At 44.4% G+C, this 23,706-nt stretch overlaps 1 protein-coding gene across 2 annotated transcripts in view; it reads left to right on the top strand.

Moving 5' to 3' along the window:
* Positions 1–18,376, top strand: part of GOT2 (glutamic-oxaloacetic transaminase 2) — an 18,403-nt gene extending 27 nt beyond the window's left edge. Inside the window, exons 1-10 of one of the 2 annotated variants that reach the window (XM_007468323.1) lie at positions 1–171; positions 5,910–6,066; positions 8,188–8,316; positions 10,568–10,627; positions 11,166–11,327; positions 11,692–11,796; positions 12,892–13,042; positions 13,523–13,688; positions 16,490–16,640; positions 17,221–18,376. The exon at positions 1–171 is cut by the window's left edge and continues 27 nt beyond it. In XM_007468323.1, the coding sequence (XP_007468385.1) occupies positions 83–171; positions 5,910–6,066; positions 8,188–8,316; positions 10,568–10,627; positions 11,166–11,327; positions 11,692–11,796; positions 12,892–13,042; positions 13,523–13,688; positions 16,490–16,640; positions 17,221–17,343 (1,293 nt within the window). In that variant the 5' untranslated portion in view covers positions 1–82 and the 3' untranslated portion in view covers positions 17,344–18,376. The remainder of the gene's footprint in view (positions 172–5,909; positions 6,067–8,187; positions 8,317–10,567; positions 10,628–11,165; positions 11,328–11,691; positions 11,797–12,891; positions 13,043–13,522; positions 13,689–16,489; positions 16,641–17,220) is intronic. The other variant, XM_007468324.1, reaches the window with a different exon arrangement.
* Positions 18,377–23,706: the final 5,330 nt, after the last annotated feature.

Below are 23,706 nucleotides of genomic sequence, written 5' to 3'. Positions count from 1 at the left end.
CAGGACCCCGCGCCTCCGTGTCCGTGCCCGCTGGCATCTCTGCTCCGTCCTCCAGCTACCCACTGCCCTCTCGCCGCCCACCATGGCCCTGCTGCACTCCGGCCGCGTCCTGTCCGGAGTCACCGCCGCCTTCCACCCAGGCGTCGCTGCCGCGGCTTCTGCCAGAGCCAGGTAAGCGGGGGGAAAAGGAGCCAGGGCGACGGGCCTGCGAGCTGCCGGCGCCTCAGAACATCTAACCCGCCTTTAAAGCACACGCGTGCACCCTCACACACCAACTTTCTCTGCTACCCCCTCGGCTTCACAGGGGGCTGAGGATTGAGCGTCCGCGCCTCACAATGACCCTTCGGGTCCTACCTCCCACCCCTCCCATGCCCTGGGACTGTGGGAGCGCCTGCCAACGCGTTCCCCTGGCTTAGGAAGTGTGGCCCTCTACGGCACCCGGACTCCCGTTCAAGGTGGAGAGGTCACGACACGCAGATTCGGCGCAGTGCGGGTGGGGGCAAGGGGAGAGCCCCCGGGCTGTGGCGCCGAGCCGGCTTCGCGCGGATTGGCTGCGGCGCCGGGAATACCTCGCGCTAGTTGGCTGCGCCGCCGGGCGGGGATGGGGGATGGGGGGCGTGAGGCCTTGACCCGCTGCTCTGACGGGTGGCGGGGCTCACCTGTTGGGGTCTCCCTGGGCCGTGGCAGGGCTGCAGGGGCGGCGGCTGGCTCCCGTTTGTGTGCCGGGGGAAGAAAGCTCAAGGGAGGAAGGTTTTCAGGACCCTGGCTTTCGGGCTCGGCGTTCCTCCCTGCATCTTGTGACCTTGGCGCGCGGCATTCTCCCGCCTGTGTCGCCTCCTGAGTCACCGGTGATCCCCTCCCCCTGGCCCTTTGGCCCTTGGATGTAAGAGTCGGGGTGTACTGCCTTTTTTTCCCCCCGTTGTATCTCTTAGGTGGTCTGGCTGTAGGGAAGTTGCCTTTCTTCCCCTCCCTCTTGCTCTGTTCTTCGTTTAGTGAGTATTTTCTAATCGCAGCCAGGCACTGGACCAGATGCTTGTGCTAGATGCAGCGGTGAACAAGCCTGACGGAGGGACCGGTGTCACTCAAAAAATTCCAAATATGTAATTTCAAACTGTGATGTGTTGCAGAGAAAAGGTTACAGTGCATTAAACGAGTTAGTAATCTCTTCCTAGTGGAGAGAGCCAAGCCAGGCTATATAATTCACACAAGAAGCCGATTTGGGAGAGTGCCCTTAATGACTACCTAATCAGGAACCGAGTCTCCAAACCACCCCAATCAGACCTTACTCCAAAGAGTAAAGCCTTGACCTCTCATACCTGCCTTGACCTTTCGTTTGAATGTATGCACGGTGTCTTTAAGCCGGCAGAACAGTTTATCCTTAGCAAAGCCCCACACTCTTGGCAGTACAGTTTTGCCCAGGCTTTCACACTTTCTTCTTTATCTAATTTGGTTCCTTCTTGGCCCACTGTCAAGGTGTGCTCTTTTTTTTTTTTTTTTTTTTTTTTTTTTTGCCGTACCCGGGCCTCTCCCTGTTGTGGCCTCTCCCGTTGTGGAGCACAGGCACCGGACGCGCAGGCTAAGCAGCCACGGCTCACGGGCCCAGCCGCTCCGCGGCATGTGGGATCTTCCCGGACCGGGGCACGAGCCCGCGTCCCCTGCATTGGCAGGCAGACTCCCAACCACTGCGCCACCAGGGAAGCCCCAAGGTGTGCTCTTTAAGGCAGCCTACCTGGACCAGAATTAGGGAAGAGTTATCATTTATGCAGCAGATTTGGAGAACAGAAAATAGTGCCTAAAATTATGGGCAAGTCTAAAATTATGAAAGTCTGTTTCACCATTGTAGTAATCTTAAAATAATCTCTTGTTTTATGGATTTGGTTGAGTGGCCTACAGCTCTGCTTACAAAGTGCTTGGTGAAATCCCTATGGGTGTTACCTTTTAGTATCTCTTTCACTTTGACAGCCTAACTTGTTTTTCTTTTGTGTCTTTTCCACATTAGAATGTGAATTCCATGAGAGCAGAGACTGTATCTACTTTGTTCACTGTTATAATATAGTATTTCAGGACGTAGAACATTGGTTGGCATGTCTTTCAAATTGAATATTTTAATTTTAAACCTTGATTTTTAAATTAATGCAATGGAAACAAATATGACATTTAGCATTGTACCTTAGTTCAAAGTCTAAATGTAAGGGAACCAGAGTGGTTCAAAATGTGTACCAAAAAAGTCTTAAAATATTTGAGCCCCTGCAGTTGAGGAGGTGCTGTTCAGGTTTAACAATGATGCATGATTCAGTGATAGAACCAGATGCCATATCTAACTATGACTGTTAACTGTTCAGACAACAAGGAAGTTAAGAATCTCCACTCCTGCCATGGTGGATGTGATCTTTACCTAAAGCCAAATGGTAAAATTGGAAAACATTTAAACAACTAATTGAAGGTTTTTTTTGTTATTTTTTTAAAAAACCGCTCATCTAATACAATGAAACCTTGATAGTTGGTATTCTGAAGGACTGAGGATTTATCCTATGACATACTTAATTTTCATACTTGGGTCATTTAAATGGAACTCTCTAAGTTCAAGGGTTCCTATAGCTGCATTTTTTATACAGAAGGAACTAACCTTTAACCTTTTCTTCCTGACCTGTGCTGTAAAAGCATAGTAACATGAAATCAGACATAGTCACAGGTCAGTGAAGAAAGGAAAATATGCTAATGTATTTTATTATAAATACCTATTCTTAATTATTTAATTCTCATTATTTAATTTGTAGTTAAATAACTGAAGGAGTATCATGAGACCCTTTAGAAAGGCAGTGCTCAGTAGTGGTACAATAACCAGTAAGAAGATCGTAATTGTAGTATTGTTTTTGCCGTTTTTTAGCTCTATGATCATGAGCAAGTTAATTAACTTCTCTTCTTATTTTAAAATAAGAATGTGAGGGAAAACATTCTAAAAACTATAAAGCACTAGGTAGACACCCAGAAAAATTGCAAAGTATTTGAGTTGGAAATGCTTATCTGAATACTTTGTACCTAATATCTTTTGGTTGGCTGGTCAATATTGCTCAATGGCTGAAGCTTTGCGCTTTTGCCCAAAGTACATAGATAGGAATGCTTTTTAGGCCGCAAGTTATCAGTATCAGTTTTGTCCCTGGAACACTCTTGGTTTCCTCTAGTACTATCCCTTAAAATCATTAGAGTTCTTACAATGTGGGCGTGATCTTTACCCTTAGAAGGAATGGAATAATAAAGGGCATAGAGGACTGAAACATCATTACTGATATAGGACTGACTAATCAAATTAAGTATTCCTTCTCCTTTAATTAGATTGTTTCAGATTTAATGTTTTGAAATTTTTTTAGAATCCTTCTTAAAAGATAGCACTCTCAATCAGTTCTCTGCTAGAAGCCTTAAGGCTATGATTTCTGAGAGAATTTCTCTACTAGATAAACTTTTTAAAGAACTTGACAAATAAGTGCTTTTCACACCCTTTAATAAGAATGGTGCCTTCTCCTTGTGGTTTAGGAGCAGCGGCTCTGTCATTGTTGATGGAAGGCCTTGGAGACAACCATATTTTTAAAATTGAAAATTGTTTATTAAAAGTTCTCTGTATGTCATTGGGCATTCAGGGTGTTCCTTGCACTCATCAGTTAATGACAGTGATATAGGTGGGCAGGTGGCTACATGTTTTCAGGGTCTGAATCATTGGTAGGACATAATGAAAGCTTTCATCAGGCCCAGTTCAGAAGTTGCTTTGAGGTAGTATCTGTTTCTTACTATTGCTTAGATACTGGAACAACCAAGCAGCCTAGAACACTGAAAAAAGAATGAGAAGGATTTTGAGTCCTGGCAGTAGTGCTAATGAGGAGGAAGAATGATAACATCTCCGAGACTCCAGAGAAAACTAAATAGTAATAATTGAAAAGCAGGAAAGACCTGCATTTGGTCATAAAGTTATGACTTATGCTCCTTGAATTTTTTACATACTTGGCCTCACCAGTCTCCATATTAGTGGCAAGGTGGTTATAAATAAAAGTGTAGTAGTAATAATTTAGTAACAGTGATACTAGCTAACATCAAGCACTGTGTATCAGGCTCTGTTTTTGAGTGTTTTATATTTAATAGCTCCTTTCATCCTTGTAACAACCCTGAGAGAGGTACTGTTGTGCCCCCATTTTACAGGTAAGAAAAATTGAGACTTAGAGAAGTTAATTGATTTGCCTGTGCTCACACAGCTGGTAGGTGGCTGAGCATTTGAATCCATGCAGTTTGCCCTACTGACATTGCACAGGGCAAGCTATTAAAAGAAGTAAAAGCCTGGGACATCTGAAAATGGAATAATCCACCCTTTGTTAAGAGAGAATTAGCTGTACATACCAATTACAGCTACTGAGACTCAGACAATTTTCAACTTGTCAGGAGAGCTTAAAGTTATTTTTTAATTCTCATTTTTTATACATTTTTAAATATTTATTTTTTTAATTTGTCTGTGCCGGGTCTTAGTTGCGGCACACGGGATCTTTGTTGCTGCGTGCTCATTGCTGCACGCGGGATCTTTAGCTGTGGCATGCGAACTCTTAGTTGCAGCACGTGGGATCTAGTTCCCTGACCAGGGATCAAACCTGGGCCCCCTGCGTTGCGGGTGTGGAGTCGTAGCCACTGGACCACCGGGGAAGTCCCTATTTTTTATACATTTTTTAAAGGTTACTTTCCATTTACAGTTATTACAAAATATTGGCTGTATTCCCTGTGTTGTGCAATACATGCTTGAGCCTATCTCACACCCAATAGTTTGTACCCGCCACTCCCCACCCCGATATCACCCCTCCCCCATCCCCACTGGTAACCACTGGTTTGTTCCCCGTATCTGTGGGTCTGCTTCTTTATTCATTAGCTTGTTGTATATTTTAGATTCCACATATAAGTAACATCATACAATATTTGTCTTTCTCTCTGACTTAATTTCACTTAGCATAATGCCCTCCAAGTCTATCCATATTGCTGCAAATGGCAAGATTTCGTTTAAAGGATATTTTTTTAATGTAAAATCATGACTCATACAAATATAAAATAATGAATATTGTTAAGCATTTTAACTCAATAAGTAATGAGGAAATCAGTAAGATGTTACAGCCAGTTCTAAATACCTGGCAATTCTCTGTCATCCTCTCCACCTCTACTCCCCGCATCCTGGTTCAAGCCCTCATCTTCCTCTCTCTCGCTGGGTGCTGAACCAGATTTTTCAGTGATCCTTCTGCGTTTCCCCTCCCTCTCTGCATTCAGTACCCCACCTTGTGACCAGATGAGCTCTAAAAATGCAAGTCTCCTCGTGTCACTGTTCTTACCTGATCACCATCCCCCCTCCAAAAAAAACCTTAAATGATTCTGTATATTTTCACTACATCCAAAGTAGAGCCCAGGAACCTGTATTTTAATAAGCTTTCCAAATGATGCCCTTAACAAGTTTGGGAACAGGATAAATGCAATCCCTTTGGTTGGATGTCACAGAACACCCTTACATTGGTCCTTGCTTACTTCTCTAGTCTCATCTTTTACCACTCACAGCTTCTCACTGCCAAATTACTTGAAATATCCTTTGCCTGGGAATCCAGGTCAGGTTTGGACTGCTTTGAAAGTGTATACACGCACCCTGTCCTCCCCAGGATGATTCAGGTGCCCCCACCTTTTGCTTCTCACAGCATTTGTATTAATATTATTGGCCTCCACTCTTCCGCAGGGTGCTTTGAAGTCTTATGCATTGTTGGATTATTGGTGTCTATTGCTATATCATGTGCATGGTAGACATGCAGACATTTGTTGAAATGGATTTTTGGCAGATCCAAGATGTCTTTGGCCATGGAAATCTAGTTGCTGTGACTGATGTCTTATATTTCCCATTTCAGCTCCTGGTGGGCTCATGTGGAGATGGGGCCCCCAGATCCCATCCTGGGAGTCACAGAAGCCTTTAAGAGAGACACCAACAGCAAAAAGATGAATCTTGGAGTTGGTGCCTACCGGGATGATAACGGAAAGCCTTACGTGCTCCCCAGTGTCCGGAAGGTAAGCTTGCCAGACATCTGTTTGATGGGGATGAATAACTGAAGGGCACTCCTGAAGAGAGACAGAAAGACTCCTGGACTGGGAGTCAGGAGACCTGGGTTCTAGTTCTGATACTGCTTGAATCACATAGGTTGTCTGGGCTGTAGTCTCCTTGGCTATAAAAGTGAGAGGTTGGAACTATATGGTCTTTTCCAAGATTGAACTTCTATGATTATCTGTAAAACAGGCAGAGTGTCATGTTTAATCCTGAGGATGTACAAAAGGACCAAGCATTTAAGCATTGTCTCTTGGTGATAGGAATAGCCCTTTGTGGATGAGGGTTACCATTGTTATTTTCCATTTCTCTCATTTTGATTGCCTTAATAAAACCCTCCTACCCAGGCGTGTTCTGTCCTTTCTTCCTATTGAACTATAGAATAATTTTCTTTATTTTGTCGTATTTTTATTAGTAGTCTTTCTGTTGGTTATCACAACTCTAAATAATGTAACTAATTTCCTTAGAACATTTTTTTGTTTTGTTTTGACTGCGTTGGGTCTTCATTTCTTTGCGCGTGGGCTTTTCTTTAGTTGCAGCAAGCGGGGGCTACACTTTGTTGCGGTGCATGAGCTTCTCATTGCGGTGGCTTCTCTTGTTGCGGAGCTCAGGCTCTAGGGTGCATGGGCTAAGCAGCTGTGGCTCACGGGCTCTAGAGCACAGGCTCAGTAGTTGTGGCGCACGGGCTTAGTTGCACATCCCGCAGCATGTGGGATCTTCCTGGACCAGGGCTCGAATCTTTGTCCCCTGCACTGGCAGGCGGATTCTTAACCACTGCGCCACCAGGGAAGTCCCAGAACAACTTTTTAAAAGAAAGTATGTGTTTCCTTTCCATCTGCACCTCCTCTGATGAAATACATGCTGCTTTGTCACTTCCAAACATGGGGTAGTGACGTGTTGTTCCTACATACAGCAGAACTAGGCATCCTGAGTGGAAGTTACAGAAGCATACTTTGGGGTGGGAATAAAGAACGCTGTGATCATCTGAGCTGCAGTAGGCTGGCTCAGGTCCTCGTGAGCCACTGCAGTAACAGAGCATGGGCTGAATGAACCACTGAAAGAAGAAATTTCTGAGTGTATGGGAGTGTGGATTAGGTGTCCTCTCTCGAATTCTGAGTAGAAAAAAGGACTCAAGAAATGGTTGTGATGAGAAGACTCACAAAAAACTGCTGGCTACTGGGTCTCAGGTCATGCAGGGATTGCTTTTGTTCGCAGTAAATCAGTTTAAAGTGTTCAGCATGTGTTAGCTATTGATACAAGCTGAAACACCACCACACACTTTTGTACATTACCTCTTAAATCTTCACCCTAGTCGTATGAGGTGTAGAAACAGCTGTTCCCCCATTCAACAGGTGAGCAAACTGAGGTTCAGGGAGGTTAATAAATCACCCAGGGTCACACAGCTAGTAAGGGACAGCCAGGCCTCTGACTCCAAAGCATGAAGATATGTGACTATTACTATTAACCTTTTGAAGTTCTTAGACTGGTATATACCTTGAAATACTTCTTTATGTATTTGTTTTGGTTTTATCATCTTATATCTATTTTAAGTGTTACTCTTAAACCTTGTTCTTGTGCATCCCAAGAATGCCATTTTTTTTAAACCAAGAGACACCATATACCTACCCATTCACATAAAGCCTAACTTAATGGGCTTCCCTGGTGGCACAGTGGTTGAGAATCCGCCTGCCAGTACAGGGGACACAGGTTCAAGCCCTGGTCCAGGAAGATCCCACATGCCACAGAGCGACTAAGCCCGTGAGCCCCAACTGCTGAGCCTGTGCTCCCTGCTTTCCACAACTAGAGAAAGCCTGCGCGCAGCAATGAAGACCCAATGCAGCCAAAAATAAATAAATAATTTTTTTAAAAAAACCTAACTTCTAAAAATAAAGTAAAATATGATAAAAATTTAATATTCCTGTTCTACAATATAAGATATATTCTACTTACCCTTCTTCTTGAACAGTATCTCCAAAATTTTTTAAAAGGCTTTACTTCCAAAATTTAACTTATAAAACATTAGATATTATTCATGGTAATTCCAGGTAAGGAGAAGAAACTAAATGAATGCATTTTCTCTTGTCTAGGCAGAGGCCCAGATTGCTGCAAGAAATTTGGACAAAGAATACCTGCCCATTGGGGGACTGGCTGAATTTTGTAAGGCGTCTGCAGAGCTAGCCCTGGGTGAGAACAACGAAGTGTTGAAAAGTGGCCGGGTAAGGAGAACAGACTCTGGCATCATACGGGTCTCTTTTTAAATTTAGCAGTTTAAACAAATATGAAATAATTTAAATAAGAAAAGATACACTACTTTGTGTGTGATGATTGTTTTGAGGTAGCCGCACGATGACTAGTATCTCTTCTTTAGGTAGTAAATTGCCACTAATTCAATAAAAGATTTCATATAATACCAATTCCAAAAATGTAGTAGTAATCCTAAAAATGTTGTAGTGATTTGACGGTTTTTGCTGTTAGTCTCTGTGTGTGCTTATGTTCATTTTACACTGAATGGCTTTGAGGAATGCCAAACTATGTCAAGTTTTAAGGCCTATAATTAGGCCCCACCCTCATGTCCCAAGCTGCCAGCTTAGGCAGAGGAAACAGGCAGAAAACAAGCCACAGGGTGACTGTCGGGGCCAGGACAAGCCTGGCACTCCTCTGCCACCCCTTCACAGCCAGCTTGGTTGTTGAAAGAGCAGACCGTGCTCCCTTTGTGCTGTCTCCCTCCTCTCAGAGGGCAGAGAGCATCACTGCAGCCAAGAGGTGAAGCACAAGTGGTTCCTAGGTGTCTCCTCCCTCCAGCTCCCTGGGGGCCCTCTTACTGTGGAAGAAAGAGGTACCTAAAGGTCACTGAACATAAGCTTTTTACAAACAGATTCTTGTATGCACCCACAGAGTAAACACAGGCCCAGCACTTGTAGTAGAAGACTCACATCATGCAGGTGGGATGCAGCCAGCCAGCCTGACATGTGGTCTCATGTGCATTATAGTTTCCTTGCTTTTGAAACAAATGTGTTTTTTTAATAGATACATTTGTGTGTTTACATATTTATTTTTCTGGGTAAGTCTGGGGGAAAACACACAAAGCAAAGCTAAGCTAACACATCTCCCCTCCCCATTCCCAAGGCCAGAATGAATAGTTTATTCACAATACTGGTCTAAGAATGTTAGTTCATTAAGTGGGAGAGAAGCATACAACCTCGACCCCAGGGTAATGTAGTAATGATCCTAAGTCATGGACAAAATATGGTTTGATTGCTATCCATACAATCAACCACCTGTTAACCTCTCATTAAAACATCTATATTCTGTAATTTTTGCTTAGTCTATGTATCACCTAGCAAATTGTAACCTAAGTGTAAGACTGGTCTATCTTAAAATCACATCAGCTTCTCTTTTATAAATTGCTGTGCCTTTCTGATTCTTATCAGATTTACAGTTAGGTTTTTATTTCTAACATGCCAAAGTTTGCACAGGCAAACTTTGTTTACTAAAGGGTTTGTTAGTAGGGTTCCCCCCCCCATTTAATCCATTGCCTCCCAGTCCAGAAAGTAGATTTATGTTTTGTAGAGCCTTGTACTTCTATGGTGCCTAAAAACAAAAACAAAAAAACCCTACTGTAGTTTCTTACTCATCCCCTAAAGTTGACCAATTTGAAGATTTACCTCATGCCATCTCCCTGTTACTCAAAAAGTACTTTCAGATTATGAAAACTCATAGAATATTACTCATGTAATAATGTTATTCTAATAAACTTGTTGACATTTTTTTTTTTTTTTTTTTTTGCGGTACGCGGGCCTCTCACTGTTGTGGCCTCTACCGTTGTGGAGCACAGGCTCCGGACGCGCAGGCTCAGCGGCCATGGCTCACGGGCCCAGCCGCTCTGCGGCATGTGGGATCTTCCTGGACTGGGGCATGAACCCGTGTCCCCTGCATCGGCAGGCAGACTCCCAACCACTGCGCCACCAGGGAAGCCCACTTGTTGACTTTTTAAGATGACTTGCTTTTTGATGTTCAGAGAGTCATGCAATTTCATTTAAGTCTAAAATAATATTTTAATGTAGTGACTGTTCATCGTGTCTTTTTTTCTCTGTATAAATCACTCCTTTTTCATATCTCGTGGGGGGCTGTGTCCTGAGAGTTTCTCATATAACACAGTATGATACTAACAACTTTCAGGGCAGGCCATAAGGAATTAGCTTCCACATCAGCACAGGTGTTAGAAACTGAAGAGCCAGCTCTTTTGAGAACCTGTAAGGAGAGTTGCTCTCTCTTAGAAAATGGAATGAAACAGTAGTACTGTTCTCTTGTTTCTAAATATTCATTTGGAAGGGTGTCTTCATCTTCTGAAGAAAGAAGGGTACTGACCATACGGTGCCTCCCTGTGGGCTTGAGCTCAGGTTTGTTAAGTCGTGGGCCCGTGGAGAGAGTGCTGCACCTCACTGACCAGGGGTGTCTCTCCTTCAGTATATCACCGTGCAGACCATTTCTGGAACCGGGGCCTTAAGGATTGGAGCCAATTTTCTGGTGAGTCTGGAAACTCCTTCAGTAAGACGGTCTGTAAGCTGGGGATGATGGGGTTCCCTCTTGCATATGTGTTTGACTTCTAACCCAGAAGTAGATTTCCTCTTTCCACAAACCTGGAAGATTTCCGGTTCTCTAATAAGTGGAGTTGGGAGGAGAGGGGGGAATGGAAGTACTTAGAAGAAATTATAAGGAAGAGATAATTGTAATAATAAGTACAATTTATTGAGCATCTCCTGTAACTAGGAGCTTTTATATCTTAACTTGTTTAATCTTTCTGAGGGAGATTTAGTTAATGCCATTTTACAGAGGAAGAAAGTGAGGCCCAGATAGGTCCTTGGCTACATAGCCAGTGTAATTGTTGCAGCCTGATTCCAACCCAGGCAGTCTCGCTGCTGAGTCATCACTGTCTCTCAATCTTAGAGAGAAGCCGACTTTCAGTAGAGAAAAATGTCTTCTCAGTTAAATATATCAACTTTTTTGTTGTTGCTTTTGCCTCTCCTTTCTTCATTTTTCCATTCCCTTTCATTCCATCTTTTAGCAAAGATTTTTTAAGTTCAGCCGAGATGTCTTTCTGCCCAAACCATCCTGGGGAAATCATACGCCCATCTTCAGGGACGCTGGCATGCAGCTACATAGTTATCGATACTACGACCCTAAGACGTGTGGCTTTGACTTCACAGGTGCTATTGAGGACATTACAGTAAGTGTGGCTTTCAGGGCAGGAGGGGGAAGGAACAAGGAATAAACCTCCCTGTGGAGATTTGATGTCTCCCACTTAGGTCTCAATATCCAACTTAAAACACTGGGATGAGGGACTTCCCTGGTGGTCCAGTGGTTAAGACTCCGTGCTTCCACTGCAGGGGACACGGGTTCAATCCCTGGTCAGGGAACTATGATCCTGCATGCCACACGGAGTGGCCAAAAAAAAAAAAAAAAACCAGGATGAGCTAATTCTCAGACCTCACGTTATTTTCGTTACTTATCAAATAATGGTGATCCTGTGGCATTTCAGGTAAATGATCTCCTTTAAAGCTGCAAAGTAATCTCTTGGTTGTTCTCTTTAGAAAATACCAGCACAGAGTGTTATTCTCATGCACGCCTGTGCCCACAACCCCACAGGAGTGGACCCTCGTCCTGAACAGTGGAAGGAGATGGCTGCAGTGGTGAAGGTGAGGCAGGTGAACCGACCGGTGACTGTTCTGTGTTTAGTAACTAGCCTTGGATGCTTCACTTGGTGAAGTCTTAACAATGAGAATTAACCTCGAGGCTGCATGAAATTTCCATGCATTGTGTAGTTGCCAGGAAAGAACTCCTTGTTTTCATAATTAGTAGTTCTGTAATTGATGATACATGAGCAGTTTGAAAATAATTTTTGCTCCTCAGCCAAGATGTATAGAATTCTGATAAAACTTGTCGCTGGCTAGTCTGCACAGGCGGTATCCCCTGGCCCCAGGATATCTGCTGTTGGTGCCTACACTTGCCCTGGTCAGTGGCTACTTGTTCATCCTTTTATCCTCTTTTCCACATCCCCTCCTGTCTTTTCCACTCTCCTTGGCATTGCCATTAATTATTCACAGTGATTCTTATTCTTCTGTGAGAGAAGGCACTAGTCAAAATTCCCAAGGAGGTTGTCCCATTCTCATTCCTTTTGGTTTCCCTTTCTTTACGTTCTGTCAAACCTAAGCTGCGAACAGAGTGGGACAGAGAAACAGCATTCAGAGAGCACTTTCAAAATGAGATGGTTATAGTGAGGCTGTCCCCTGAGCCCTGGGAGTAAGATGGCCTGCGGAGTCTCATGAGCCCCAGGAAAGGCTGAGGCTCGTCCTGTGTTGGCTGGACCAAAATAACTACCCAGATCACTGTGGGCCTTAGAAGAGCTTCCTGTTTGGACTTCCCTGGTGGTCCACTGGTTAAGACTCCATGCTTCTAATACAGGGGACATGGATTCGATCCCTGCTCAGGGAACTAAGATCACACATGCCATGCTTGTTTGACCAGACAGCATTCTGTCCAGGTTGGAATAATATTATCTTTTCTTAATGTCTTCTTGAAGGCCCATATCCACCAAAGTATTGAATAAAATATATATATATGTTGATATATTAACTCTAGGAAAATTAAACATCTCCATACTGCCACCTGGGGAGAAAACTGTTGACTTTGTCTGAGTGAAGCAGGCATGGTCCCAATAAGCACAGGTAACCATCTGGGGCATCTTGAGAAGAACTGCCTAAAGCTTTGTTCATCTTTTCTTTCCTTTCCAGAAAAACAATCTTTTTGCATTCTTTGACATGGCCTACCAAGGGTTTGCCAGTGGCGATGGTAACAAGGATGCTTGGGCTGTGCGCTATTTCATCGAACAGGGCATTAATGTCTGTCTCTGCCAGTCCTATGCCAAGAACATGGGCTTATACGGTAAGCTAAAGGACCTAGGGTGATATGTGTTCTGTTGAGACTGAAGAAGTGGTGGGAGAGGGTGCCACAAAGGTGTAGAGTCTTGGAAGGGGTGGGTTGTGCGTGTGCGTGTGTTGTCCGTGTCCCTCTTACCCAGAGAGGAAAGCCGGGTAAAGTGGATTTTACTGCTCTAAGCCATATCTTATTCAGTGTCCCTGAATTCCTCCAGCAAAGAAACCTATCACGGCTTCTCTAAACAAAAAGTGACTGCTCTCTGAGCCAGGAAGATAGATACAATGAAGAAAGACCTGTGACCACTCTCTAGTACTCCAACTTTCTGTTGTAGGTTCACCATGCTGGTTGTTGAAAACTTCTTATTTATAACAAAGCGTTATTTTGTGCTTCTCATGGAAACAGATAACACATAGCGAATGGAATCATGACTGCCTTTAGTATTTTAGATAGGAGAACCAGAAGACAAGATCCATTTTTTCTTTTTAGGTGAGCGTGTTGGAGCCTTCACTGTGGTCTGCAAAGATGCTGATGAAGCCAGGAGGGTAGAATCACAGTTGAAGATCCTGATCCGTCCCATGTATTCCAACCCTCCTCTCAATGGTGCCCGGATTGCCTCCACCATTCTGACCAGCCCGGATTTGCGGAAACAATGGTAAAGGCGCTTTGCCATTCCCCGGCCCTCTGCTCTTCCCACCACTGATCCTTCAGAGCTCCTATATACTTGGCTTATAGGGACATGCAGTGTCACTCAGCTTCCATATGTGGAAGGGGAGGAAGGAGAGAGGAGTGTACATTTTGTCAGCACTTTCGAACAAATAAATTGGTTGTTCCCTGTAAGAGAAAACATTGGTCTAGATTAGGGGTTGGCACACTATGTTCTGCAGGTCAAATCTAGGCTGCCCCCATTTCTTGATGAATTGTGTATGGATGCTTTCATGTCACAACAGCAGAGTTCAGCAGTTGTGACAGAGAGTCTGCAGCTCAAAACCTAACATATTTACGATTTAGCCCTTTAGAGAAAGCTTGCCAACCCCTGCTATATATAATTCGGAGTCATGGAAGGTGTGATTTGTTACATAAGAGTTTATCCTGTGTAGCTGATTAACCAAGGGTGTAGATCCCTAAGCAGCTAATTGGATAGAAAAGCTAAGTCTGTGAGAAACCTCTTCCACAGCTCACCTGGTCATCATGGAACAACTGTTTTCTCTACCCTAGATTCATCCTCTGAACATTGAAGTAAATAGAGTCTGGTTCAGGATATTTCTTTTCAGTACAACAGATCTGCAAGGCTTACCAAAAAATCAACTACTTTTTAAATTAGATATGTTATAAAATTAATGTGTGAGTACATTTCAGAAAGTTTGGGCAAGCCACTATAACCCAGATTTTTTTTCTTTGCCTGTTATTATTCATAGTTGTAACATGAATAGTATGTCCATGTATCATATGTATGTGTAAATATGTTATATATGTGTGTGTAGGGTTGGTTTTGTTTTTGTCATTAAGAATTATTCTAAGCTTTTTTTCTTAATATTTTTAAGTGGTTTTTAAAAATATTTCCATGGTCCTTAATGGTTATCAAGATGTTTTTTTTTTAATGTGTGCATTTCAATACTCATTTGAAGTCTGTAGTGTACAGAGATGACAGAGATACTGTGCTAGGTGACTAAGATATCTCTTCCCTTGGGGAGATTATAATCTAGTGAGAGAGATACACGTATAGCGTTGCTACAAGACAGATGGAATAAATGCTGAGTAAAGGAATAACTTGATTAGTGGGGAATGCGGGAGGAAGTGATGCAGACAGCAGCATTTGAGCTCTGCCTTGAAGAGAGAAGGCAGAGGAAAGGAAAGGAAAGGAAGGAAGGGGAAAGATGTGTGTGAGGATCAGCACAGGCACGTGATGTGCATCGTGCAGGATGTGCTTCAAACCAAGTGGGTTTTGTAGCAGAAACACGGAGTGTAAGGAGGGTGGCGAAGGCAGCAAAGCTGGGGAGGTGGGAGCAGGTCGTGAACCACCTTGATATTGTGAGAAGTCAGAACTTCACTGTGGACAAGACCCGCTCTGAGAAGGGTGGGGCTGGGGCCCCTAGGCCACCTTTCTGGCTCCTGAGGCTGAAAAAGTGAGCAGGCAAGTCTGTAGACAGGCTGCCCAGACCTGTTGAATTCAGGGAGGCAGTGACAAGATGTGACAGGCGCACAGAGACAATGGCTGGGGGGGGCCGGGAGGGGGGGGGGGGGGGGCAGTGGTTGCTAAGGTGGCCCTGGATCTAGCCATGGTCATGTACTCAGTGCCTTTAGGGCCCAGGCCTCAAAGTGAATAAAGCTGGATGGATAGGACTACGGGAAATTTAAAATCAAATGCCATCCTTAGTGGGGCTAGGGGTTCCAGCTGGTGCAGTGTTGCCAGCTTCTTGTTTTTCAAGAGAGGCTACAAATCCATGTCTTTATGTGCATGTACCAAATCTCAGAATGTTTAACTGGGTCAAATAAGACATGATGAAGACTCTTATTTGGCCTTTCACTGGCAGTATGTAACCTCTGTTCTACCTCTGCATGACATCATGGTGGAGAGATGGTTTGAAAAGTGAACACATAAGAACAATGAGATAAATTATTTACAGTCATCTAGTTAGTGAGAGCCAACAAGAATTTCCCATAGCTCCATAGGAACAGAATGAATGAAAGGGTAGATTCTGAGGAAGGGGAAGACTGTGTCCTGAATCCAGTGAGCATGCACAGTCAGAGGACTGCCTTCTGTGCTCCCCCAGATAGAATTCATCCTCTCTTCTCAGGGCTCTCTTAACACAGCACAATTCTATCGATTCTTATCCCACCTTGTTCCATAGTCAGTTGTTTGCAGGTTTGCTCCCAGCCACAGTGGTAAGCTTTTAAAGGAGGGGCTGGGTCTCAGTCCTCCCTTTCTCCTCAGCACCTAGCACATGGCTGGGCACATGGTAGGTTCACAGCACACTGTCTTTAATTGTGAAGGCAGCAATGTTTCTTCCATCCATGTTAAAGAATAAGGTTATATTTTACTGTTTAATTTGCAGCTTTTGCCCCTTGAGTAAGGGATGGAGAGCCTTAGTCCTCCTATGTTTCAGAGTGATTTAGTCATTCATTTTTCTTAAATTGAACATCTAATTGGCTCTATTAAATAATTCATGAATTGGGCAGTATCCATCTAGTAAATAGAAAGGCACTCTGCATTCATTTTTCTTAATAACTCAATTATGTCAACTATTTTAATTGCCTGATCAAAATGGTGTTCTGATATAAAGCAGGATGCTGTAAAATAGCTTTCTTCCGAGACCAGTGACAACACAGGACTAGGTCAAAAACGGAGAATTGAGGCACGCTAGAGCAGTACTCAAGGGAGGTAAAATTGCTGGGAACTGGCTTATCTGTTAGCGCTTGGCCAGAATTGAGCTCCATCTTGGGGGTTTTTTCCAGGTTACAAGAAGTAAAGGGCATGGCCGACCGCATCATTAGCATGCGGACTCAGCTGGTCTCCAACCTCAAGAAGGAGGGCTCCTCCCACAACTGGCAGCACATCGTTGACCAGATTGGCATGTTTTGTTTCACAGGCCTAAAGCCTGAACAGGTGAGTGGACTCTGATTTCTCTGCAGCAGACCAATTGGTCAGTCCTTGCAAACGAAAATTCCTCAGGTCACCTACCCATTTAGGATTACTCTAAAAACAGTCATTTTGAAGCTTCATTCATAGGTAAAAGAAATACGAAGCTTTCATTTCGTTTTATTCTTTTTTGGTCGTTTACCTGTCTGTATCCTCTATGAGGTTGCAAACTTCTGAAGAACAGAGCTTGTTTTGATCATTTTTATAAACACTGCTGTTTCTCAGAAAGATTCCAGAACAAGCAGGAGCCTGAATATTGATAGGAAGAGTAGCTGTTCCATAGCTGGATTCTGGATCAATTTTTCTACAAAGGCTGAATATAAGATTTTTTTCACCTGGTCACACTTCAGAATTCAACATCCTACTTTAAAATAGCTTTTTATTCTTCTTTCATTCTAAGCTAGCATACCAAATTCTGGGAATAGGGTTTAAGTGAGAAAACAGACCTTCTGTTATTTTCCTGTTCTAACTGTTGGCTAATTGTGCCATGCCAGGGCTGGGGAGACCCCCCTGACCAGGAAGTGCCCACACACTCTTCTCTCTGCAGGTGGAGCGGCTGACCAAGGAGTTCTCCATCTACATGACAAAGGATGGCCGTATCTCTGTGGCAGGGGTCACCTCGGGCAACGTGGGCTACCTTGCTCATGCCATTCACCAGGTCACCAAGTAATTCCCCTGGTCAGAGGGAACAGAGACAACCTTCCTGTCTTCAGCCTCTGCTATTGTGAGATTCACATGGAGGAAGAGGGAGAGTGGATGGTGGTGAGCGGATCATTTTTTTCAACCACAGTACTTTAAAACTCAGCGATTGAATGTGTTTCTCAGAAAAGAATGTGCAGTGAAATAGGGCGGAGGCACCTGTGGCTGATGTTGGGAAATTTGTGGCTGTAAACCAAACTCTCACTCATCCTTTTATCTCCAGTTTTTCCAACAGAGTTTACATGTACAAGAAAGATATAAGCCCAAAAAATACCTGTCAATCACACCATTGCAATATTTCAGAAGCTTTAACAGAAGCACCTTTTGGTGTTGCGGGTTCCTCTGTAAAACCAGCATGAAAATAGCACCTATTAGAGGCTTTGTGAAAAGACCTAGTTCTAACATTAACAGTCAGCCTCATGTTTGTCCTCCCATGATTGAGCAACCTTATCAACAAACCGTATGACAGAAATCATGTTTTACAGCGAGTCTGCTACCGCTGCAGCAAAGAAAAGAAAAGATGCAATTTCCCGTCTTATTTAAGAAAAAAAGAAAGAAGGCTCTCCTTTTTAGTACTTGTAGGCATTTTAATGTTCCTCTTCTTACTCACTGCTGTTCTTTTCCTTAGGCACAAAGATCTATAACTAGCCTAGATTTTCATCCTGTTCTACTCCTTGATTGACCATCAGTCCCATCCCATAGGATTTACTTATTTGAAGAATGAAGAACATTATTTACTGCTCATCCCATACCCTCGCTTTTCTTGGCAAAGAATAGCGGAGAGTAGGTAACTGCACTTTATTTCAGCATCCCCTTCAACGCTTGTTATCTCCTGTAGGGATGTTGCCTCTGCCCAGTTGGACCTCGTAGCTTTGTTCAGTATGGTTGTGCAGTCACTCATTTCATATCATGAGTCAGGCAATGCAGGGTAGAATCGGGAAAGAGGATGTTCTGGGCTTTGATTTTAACTTGTGTGTGCTGCCAGCTGGGCTCAGGCTTCACCCTTTGGAAGGATAACCACCATTTGCTCTAATCATGTAGACTTATTGCAGCCTGGTCTCTCTGTTACAATAAAGTTACTGTAGACCCAACCGCCATTTACCATGTTATCTTTATTCTTTAATGGGATGAAAGGTTAGGAGTGGGTATATATCCCTGGAATCTGGAATTGTGTCCAGATGACCATAAGCCAAGAGATGTTTTAGCTGTTTCGAATGTAAACCAAAGCCACATCTTTGTCGTGTCATTCCTCATGTCCAGTCCAACAATGCTGAAAATGTTGGTACAATCCTTTGGACCTTGGTAGACAAGTAAATGGAGTGCCTCAAAGGATCCTGTGGATAGAGGCAGTGATGAGGAGATGGGGAGGGGAGGTGGCAACTTTGGGTGTCTAGAGGAGTCAAGTAGGTAACATAAACAGTGCATGTAAAGTAAAAAAGCGATGTGAACTGGGTGTGAGATGATTGTCAGTGACCAGCCCGCATCCTCAGAGATAAGGCATAGTAGGGAAGTAAGTGACAGGCACTGTGAAAATGAAAGCTCAGGGTTGCAGATCTTAAATTTTTCAAGTAAAATGGAAATCCTGATTTTTTTTTTTTTTTTTTGCGGTATGTGGGCCTCTCCCTGTTGTGGCCTCTCCCGTTGTGGAGCACAGGCTCCAGACACGCAGGCTCAGCGGCCATGGCTCATGGGCCCAGCTGCTCCGCGGCATGTGGGATCTTCCCGAACCGGAGCACGAACTTGTGTCCCCTGCATCGGCAGGCGGACTCTCAACCACTGCGCCACCAGGGAAGCCCCGAAATCCTGATTTTTATGGGAGGTCTATTGATGCTTAAAAGCTGGCAACTAATTCTTTTTTTTTTTTTAATGATTTGCAAGCAAGATGCAAACAGTAGATCGCCAGTGTGCAGCCTCTACTATAAAGTTATATGCTCTGTCAACAGACATCCCAAGGTAATTCTATCACCTTCTGCTTAATGCCAGGAGCCATTCAGGATAGGACAGCTACTGGGCAGACAGGCAGTGGAGCAGGAGTCAGGCCCAGAGCCCAACCACAGCGTTCTGATTATTGTTGGGAGGGGAAAGCAGGCTCAACTTGTTCGTTCCCCCTTACTTCTTCTCACTCTCTGAGAGACACAGTATATGATGGGCTCACTCCTGCTTCTTGGCTCTCTGTGTTCCTATTGCTAATGGATACACCAAGGTGGTAAAAGGTCAAGTGAATGGACTGATTCACCGAATGTCTTTGGGACACTATCTTAAATGGGGAAACAGTAAACATATTAGTCAGCTGCTCTGTAAAGGAGATGACTGCCTAGCTTAGAGGAAACTGCTTTAAGTCTCCCTGTCTGGAGCCAAAATGATTCAAAGTTGGATGCCAAGACCTCAGCTGGAAAAGGAACTTGACCACCCGACTGACCTTGTTATTTTTAAACCCATGTATTTCCAGCTCACCCTGGACCAAGTCCTATTCCTCACTGAAAAGTGGTGTAGGGTGTGAACCTGATGTTTTTCTCACAGTTCAGTCTGTTGGCCATCAACCTTTTCCTCATTTCCTACTAGGGTCTAAGATGTTCTTCCACTTGATGGAGGAGGTAGCTTGCCTGCCCAGAAAGAGTAGTCATGCCTTCTTTACCATCAGTTGAGGCAGGATAGTTCCCAAATCTGGACTTTTTAAAATTATTATTATTATTAGTTCCCTGGCCTTAGCCTCTAGGCACTCTGACTCAATATGTCTCAGGTAAGGCTTGCAAATCTTTTTTTTTTAATGAGAAAAACAAAACTTTCTAGGTGATGCAGATACAGCTGATGCATGGGCCAGCCATTGGGTGCTATTAGAACAACTGCCTTAGGCTTACATCTAAACAGCCAAAGTCCAGCTCACTCAACCAACTTGAGAATTTTGTTTGAAACTTTTTTCCTTACATGTAGGCTGTGGAATTTTTTTTTTTTTTTCGGTACGCAGGCCTCTCACTGTTGTGGCCTCTCCCGTTGCGGAGCACAGGCTCCGGACGCGCAGGCTCAGCGGCCATGGCTCATGGGCCCAGCCGCTCCGTGGCACGCGGGATCCTCCCGGCCTGGGGCACGAACCCGTGTCCCCTGCATTGGCAGGCGGACTCTCAACCACTGCGCCACCAGGGAAGCCCTGTGGAAATTTTTTTAATTAATTTTATTGGAGTATAGTTGATTGGAAAAAAATTTTAATAGAAATTATTGGTTTATTTATATCTAATAACTGAAAGACCAACTTTTTTTTTTAATGACAATCTTATAAAAATGTTGAGAATAGTATTGCAAATCACATAACTGATAAGGGATTTGTATCCAGAATATATAAAGAACTCTTACAACTCGATAATAAAAAGGGGTTCTGAATAGACACCTCTTCATAGAAAACATACTAATGGCCAATAAGCACATGAAAAGATGCTAACATGAGTCATCAGGGAAATGCAACTCAAAACGACAATGAGGGCTTCCCTGGTGGCACAGTGGTTGAGAGTCCACCTGCCGATGCAGGGGACACGGGTTCGTGCCCCGGTCCGGGAAGATCCCACGTGCTGCGGAGCGGCTGGGCCCGTGAGCCATGGCCGCTGGGCCTGTGCGTCCGGAGCCTGTGCTCCGCAACGGGAGAGCCCACAACAGTGAGAGGCCCGTGTGACACAAAATAAAATAAATAAATAAATAAAACAACACAAATTTTAAAAGAAAACGACAATGAGAATCACTTCATACCCACTAGGATGGCTATAATCAGACAATAACAAGGGTTATCAGGGATATGGGGAAACTAGAACCCTTACACACAGTCGGTCAGAATGTAAAATGGTGCAGTTTCTTTAGAAATAGTCTGGCAGGGCTTCCCTGGTGGCGCAGTGGTTAAGAATCCGCCTGCCAATGCAGGAGACACGGGTTCCAGCCCTGGTCCGCGAAGATCCCATGTGCCACGGAGCAACTAAGCCCATGCGCCACAACTGCTGAAGCCCGCACCTAGAGCCTGTGCTCCGCAGCAAGAGAAGCCACTGCAATGAGAAGTGCATGCACTGCAACGACGAGTAGCCCCCGTTCACTGCAACTAGAGAAAGCCCGCACATAGCAACAAGACCCAATGCAGCCACAAATAAATTTATTTATTTAAAAAAATAAAACAGTCTGGCAATTTCTCAAAAGGTTAAACATAGAGTTAACATTTGACCCAGCAATTCTACTTCTACATATATACCTAAAATAAATGAAAACGTGTGCACAAAAAGTGTACCTGAACATTCATCGTGGCATTATTCATAATAGCCAAAAAATGGAAACCACAAATGTCCAAACAACTGATGAATGAATAAACAAGATGTGATATAGCCTTACACATACACACTTGTAATATTACTCGGCAATAAAAAGGAATAAAGTACTAATATATGCTTCAACATGGATGAACCTTGAAAACAGCTCATCCAGAACACAAAGTAGATTAGTGGTTGCCAGGGGCCTGGGGGAGGGATGAATGGAGAGTGCCTGCTAATGGTTACACGGTTTTGGGGGGATTGATAACAATGTTCTGATATTAGATAGTGGCAATGATTGCAAAACTCTGAATATACTAAAAACCACTGTATTGGGCCCTGAAAGCATAAATTTTTTGGTAAAATTCATAAATCTCAATAAAGCTGTTATTTATATTTTTAAAAACCTGCAACAACTCAGATGTCCTTCAAAAGTGATTAGTTGCACAAACTGCAGATACCATGGAATATTGTTACTCAGTAATAAATAAAACATATACACACTGCATGAGTCTCTGGGAAATTATGCTTCTGCTGAGTAAAAATAGCCAATCCTAAAAAGTTGCAGACTGTATGATTCCTTTTATATAACATGCTTTGAAATGACAAACTTTCAGAAATGGAGAACAGATTAGTGATTGTGAGGAGTTACAGAAGGGGGGCCTTGCTGGAGGGAGGTGAGTGTGGTTATAAAAGGGTAACGGGAGGGATCCTTGTGGTGATGGAAATGTTAAGAATCTTGAATGTGGTGTAAATCCTACACACGATTAAGTTGTACAGAACTAAATACAAACCAAAAAATGACTATAAATGTAACTGAGGAAATCTGAACATGATCTGTGGATTGTGTCAATGTCAGTATCCTGGTTGTAATATTGTATGTTAGTTTTGCAAAATGTCACCATTGAGGGAAACTGGGTAAACAGTACACAGGACCTCATCAGCAAGGACCTTTGATGCACGGAGAGGATATAACATAGATGAAGACATTGGAATGCCAAAGATTATGTGACAGCCTGCAAGTGGCACACAGCCACAAACAAGCCAGGGCTCTGGACACCCATTCCTTCATTCAACAAATATTTATGTGAGTGACACCAATGCCTCAGATCCCCAGTTGTAGAATCTAGGCCCTAGCGTTATAGCCATGAACAACCCTCAGGCCAGCCACAGCTCAAGGAGGTACAAATGACCCCTCGCTGTCCCTAGTGAAAAAGTCCAGGGTCACTGGCTGTGGGTGTGAACGTAAGAAGGGAGACAAAGGAGGATAATGAGGCCAAATAGCTCTGGCCCACAGCATCCGTACTGGCAAAGACACCAAACCTCCTAATGCTCTTGCTAGGAGGCAGGAGGTGCGGCTTGGCCAAGAGGCCAGGACTAAAGTAACAGGATAAACACGGGCGGGCTGGGGGCCGAGGCTGGTTTGGGGCAATGCGGTTGGGTTGAGGATTAGAGAGCTGGTGTCCAAGACTAACGCCTGCCGGAAACTACAGCTCCCAGTGTGCCTCGCGGTCCGCCCTAGCGGTCATGTGACCGCTGCTCACGTGTCTCCGCAGCCGGCCGGGGCTCAAAGCACCGCAGGTAAGTGAAAGGAGGTACAGGTTGGTGGAGGTGAAAACGTTAGGTCCCTGGGTCCCCAGGGCCGCCACCGCGGCAGAGCCCTGCCCACTCCCTGCAGGGTTCTGCAGCCCGGCGTCCTCCGCCCCACACCCGCCTTCGGTCGGCCGGCCCTTGCCGCGCCTTAGCCCGGCCTGTCCCCACCTAGTCTCCACCTAATCAGTCCTAGGCCCGGATCGAGCGCCGGGGCCCGTCCCCAGTTTACCCCACAGCAGCCCACTCTCCTCGCTTCAGGCCTGAGGAGCGCCCCCACTCCTCGCCCTGGGTGCGCCCTGGCCCACCTTCCAATGCAGCTCACCCCTCGTATTTCTGGGATCCAGCCCCAGGCTGGCCTGGGAACCTGCTCCGGTTGGGGTCTGAGGGGCCTACTGTAGTGGTTACAGCTCTGGCCTGAGCGTGTGGGCATCAGGGTTCTAGTTCTGGCTCTGCCGACGAGCCGC

The sequence above is a fragment of the Lipotes vexillifer genome, unplaced genomic scaffold (assembly GCF_000442215.2).
Source record: "Lipotes vexillifer unplaced genomic scaffold, Lipotes_vexillifer_v1.1 scaffold1347, whole genome shotgun sequence".
NCBI lineage: Eukaryota > Metazoa > Chordata > Mammalia > Artiodactyla > Lipotidae > Lipotes > Lipotes vexillifer.
Note: the sequence above shows the minus strand (reverse complement) of the source record. Positions and strands in the feature narration are given on the sequence as shown.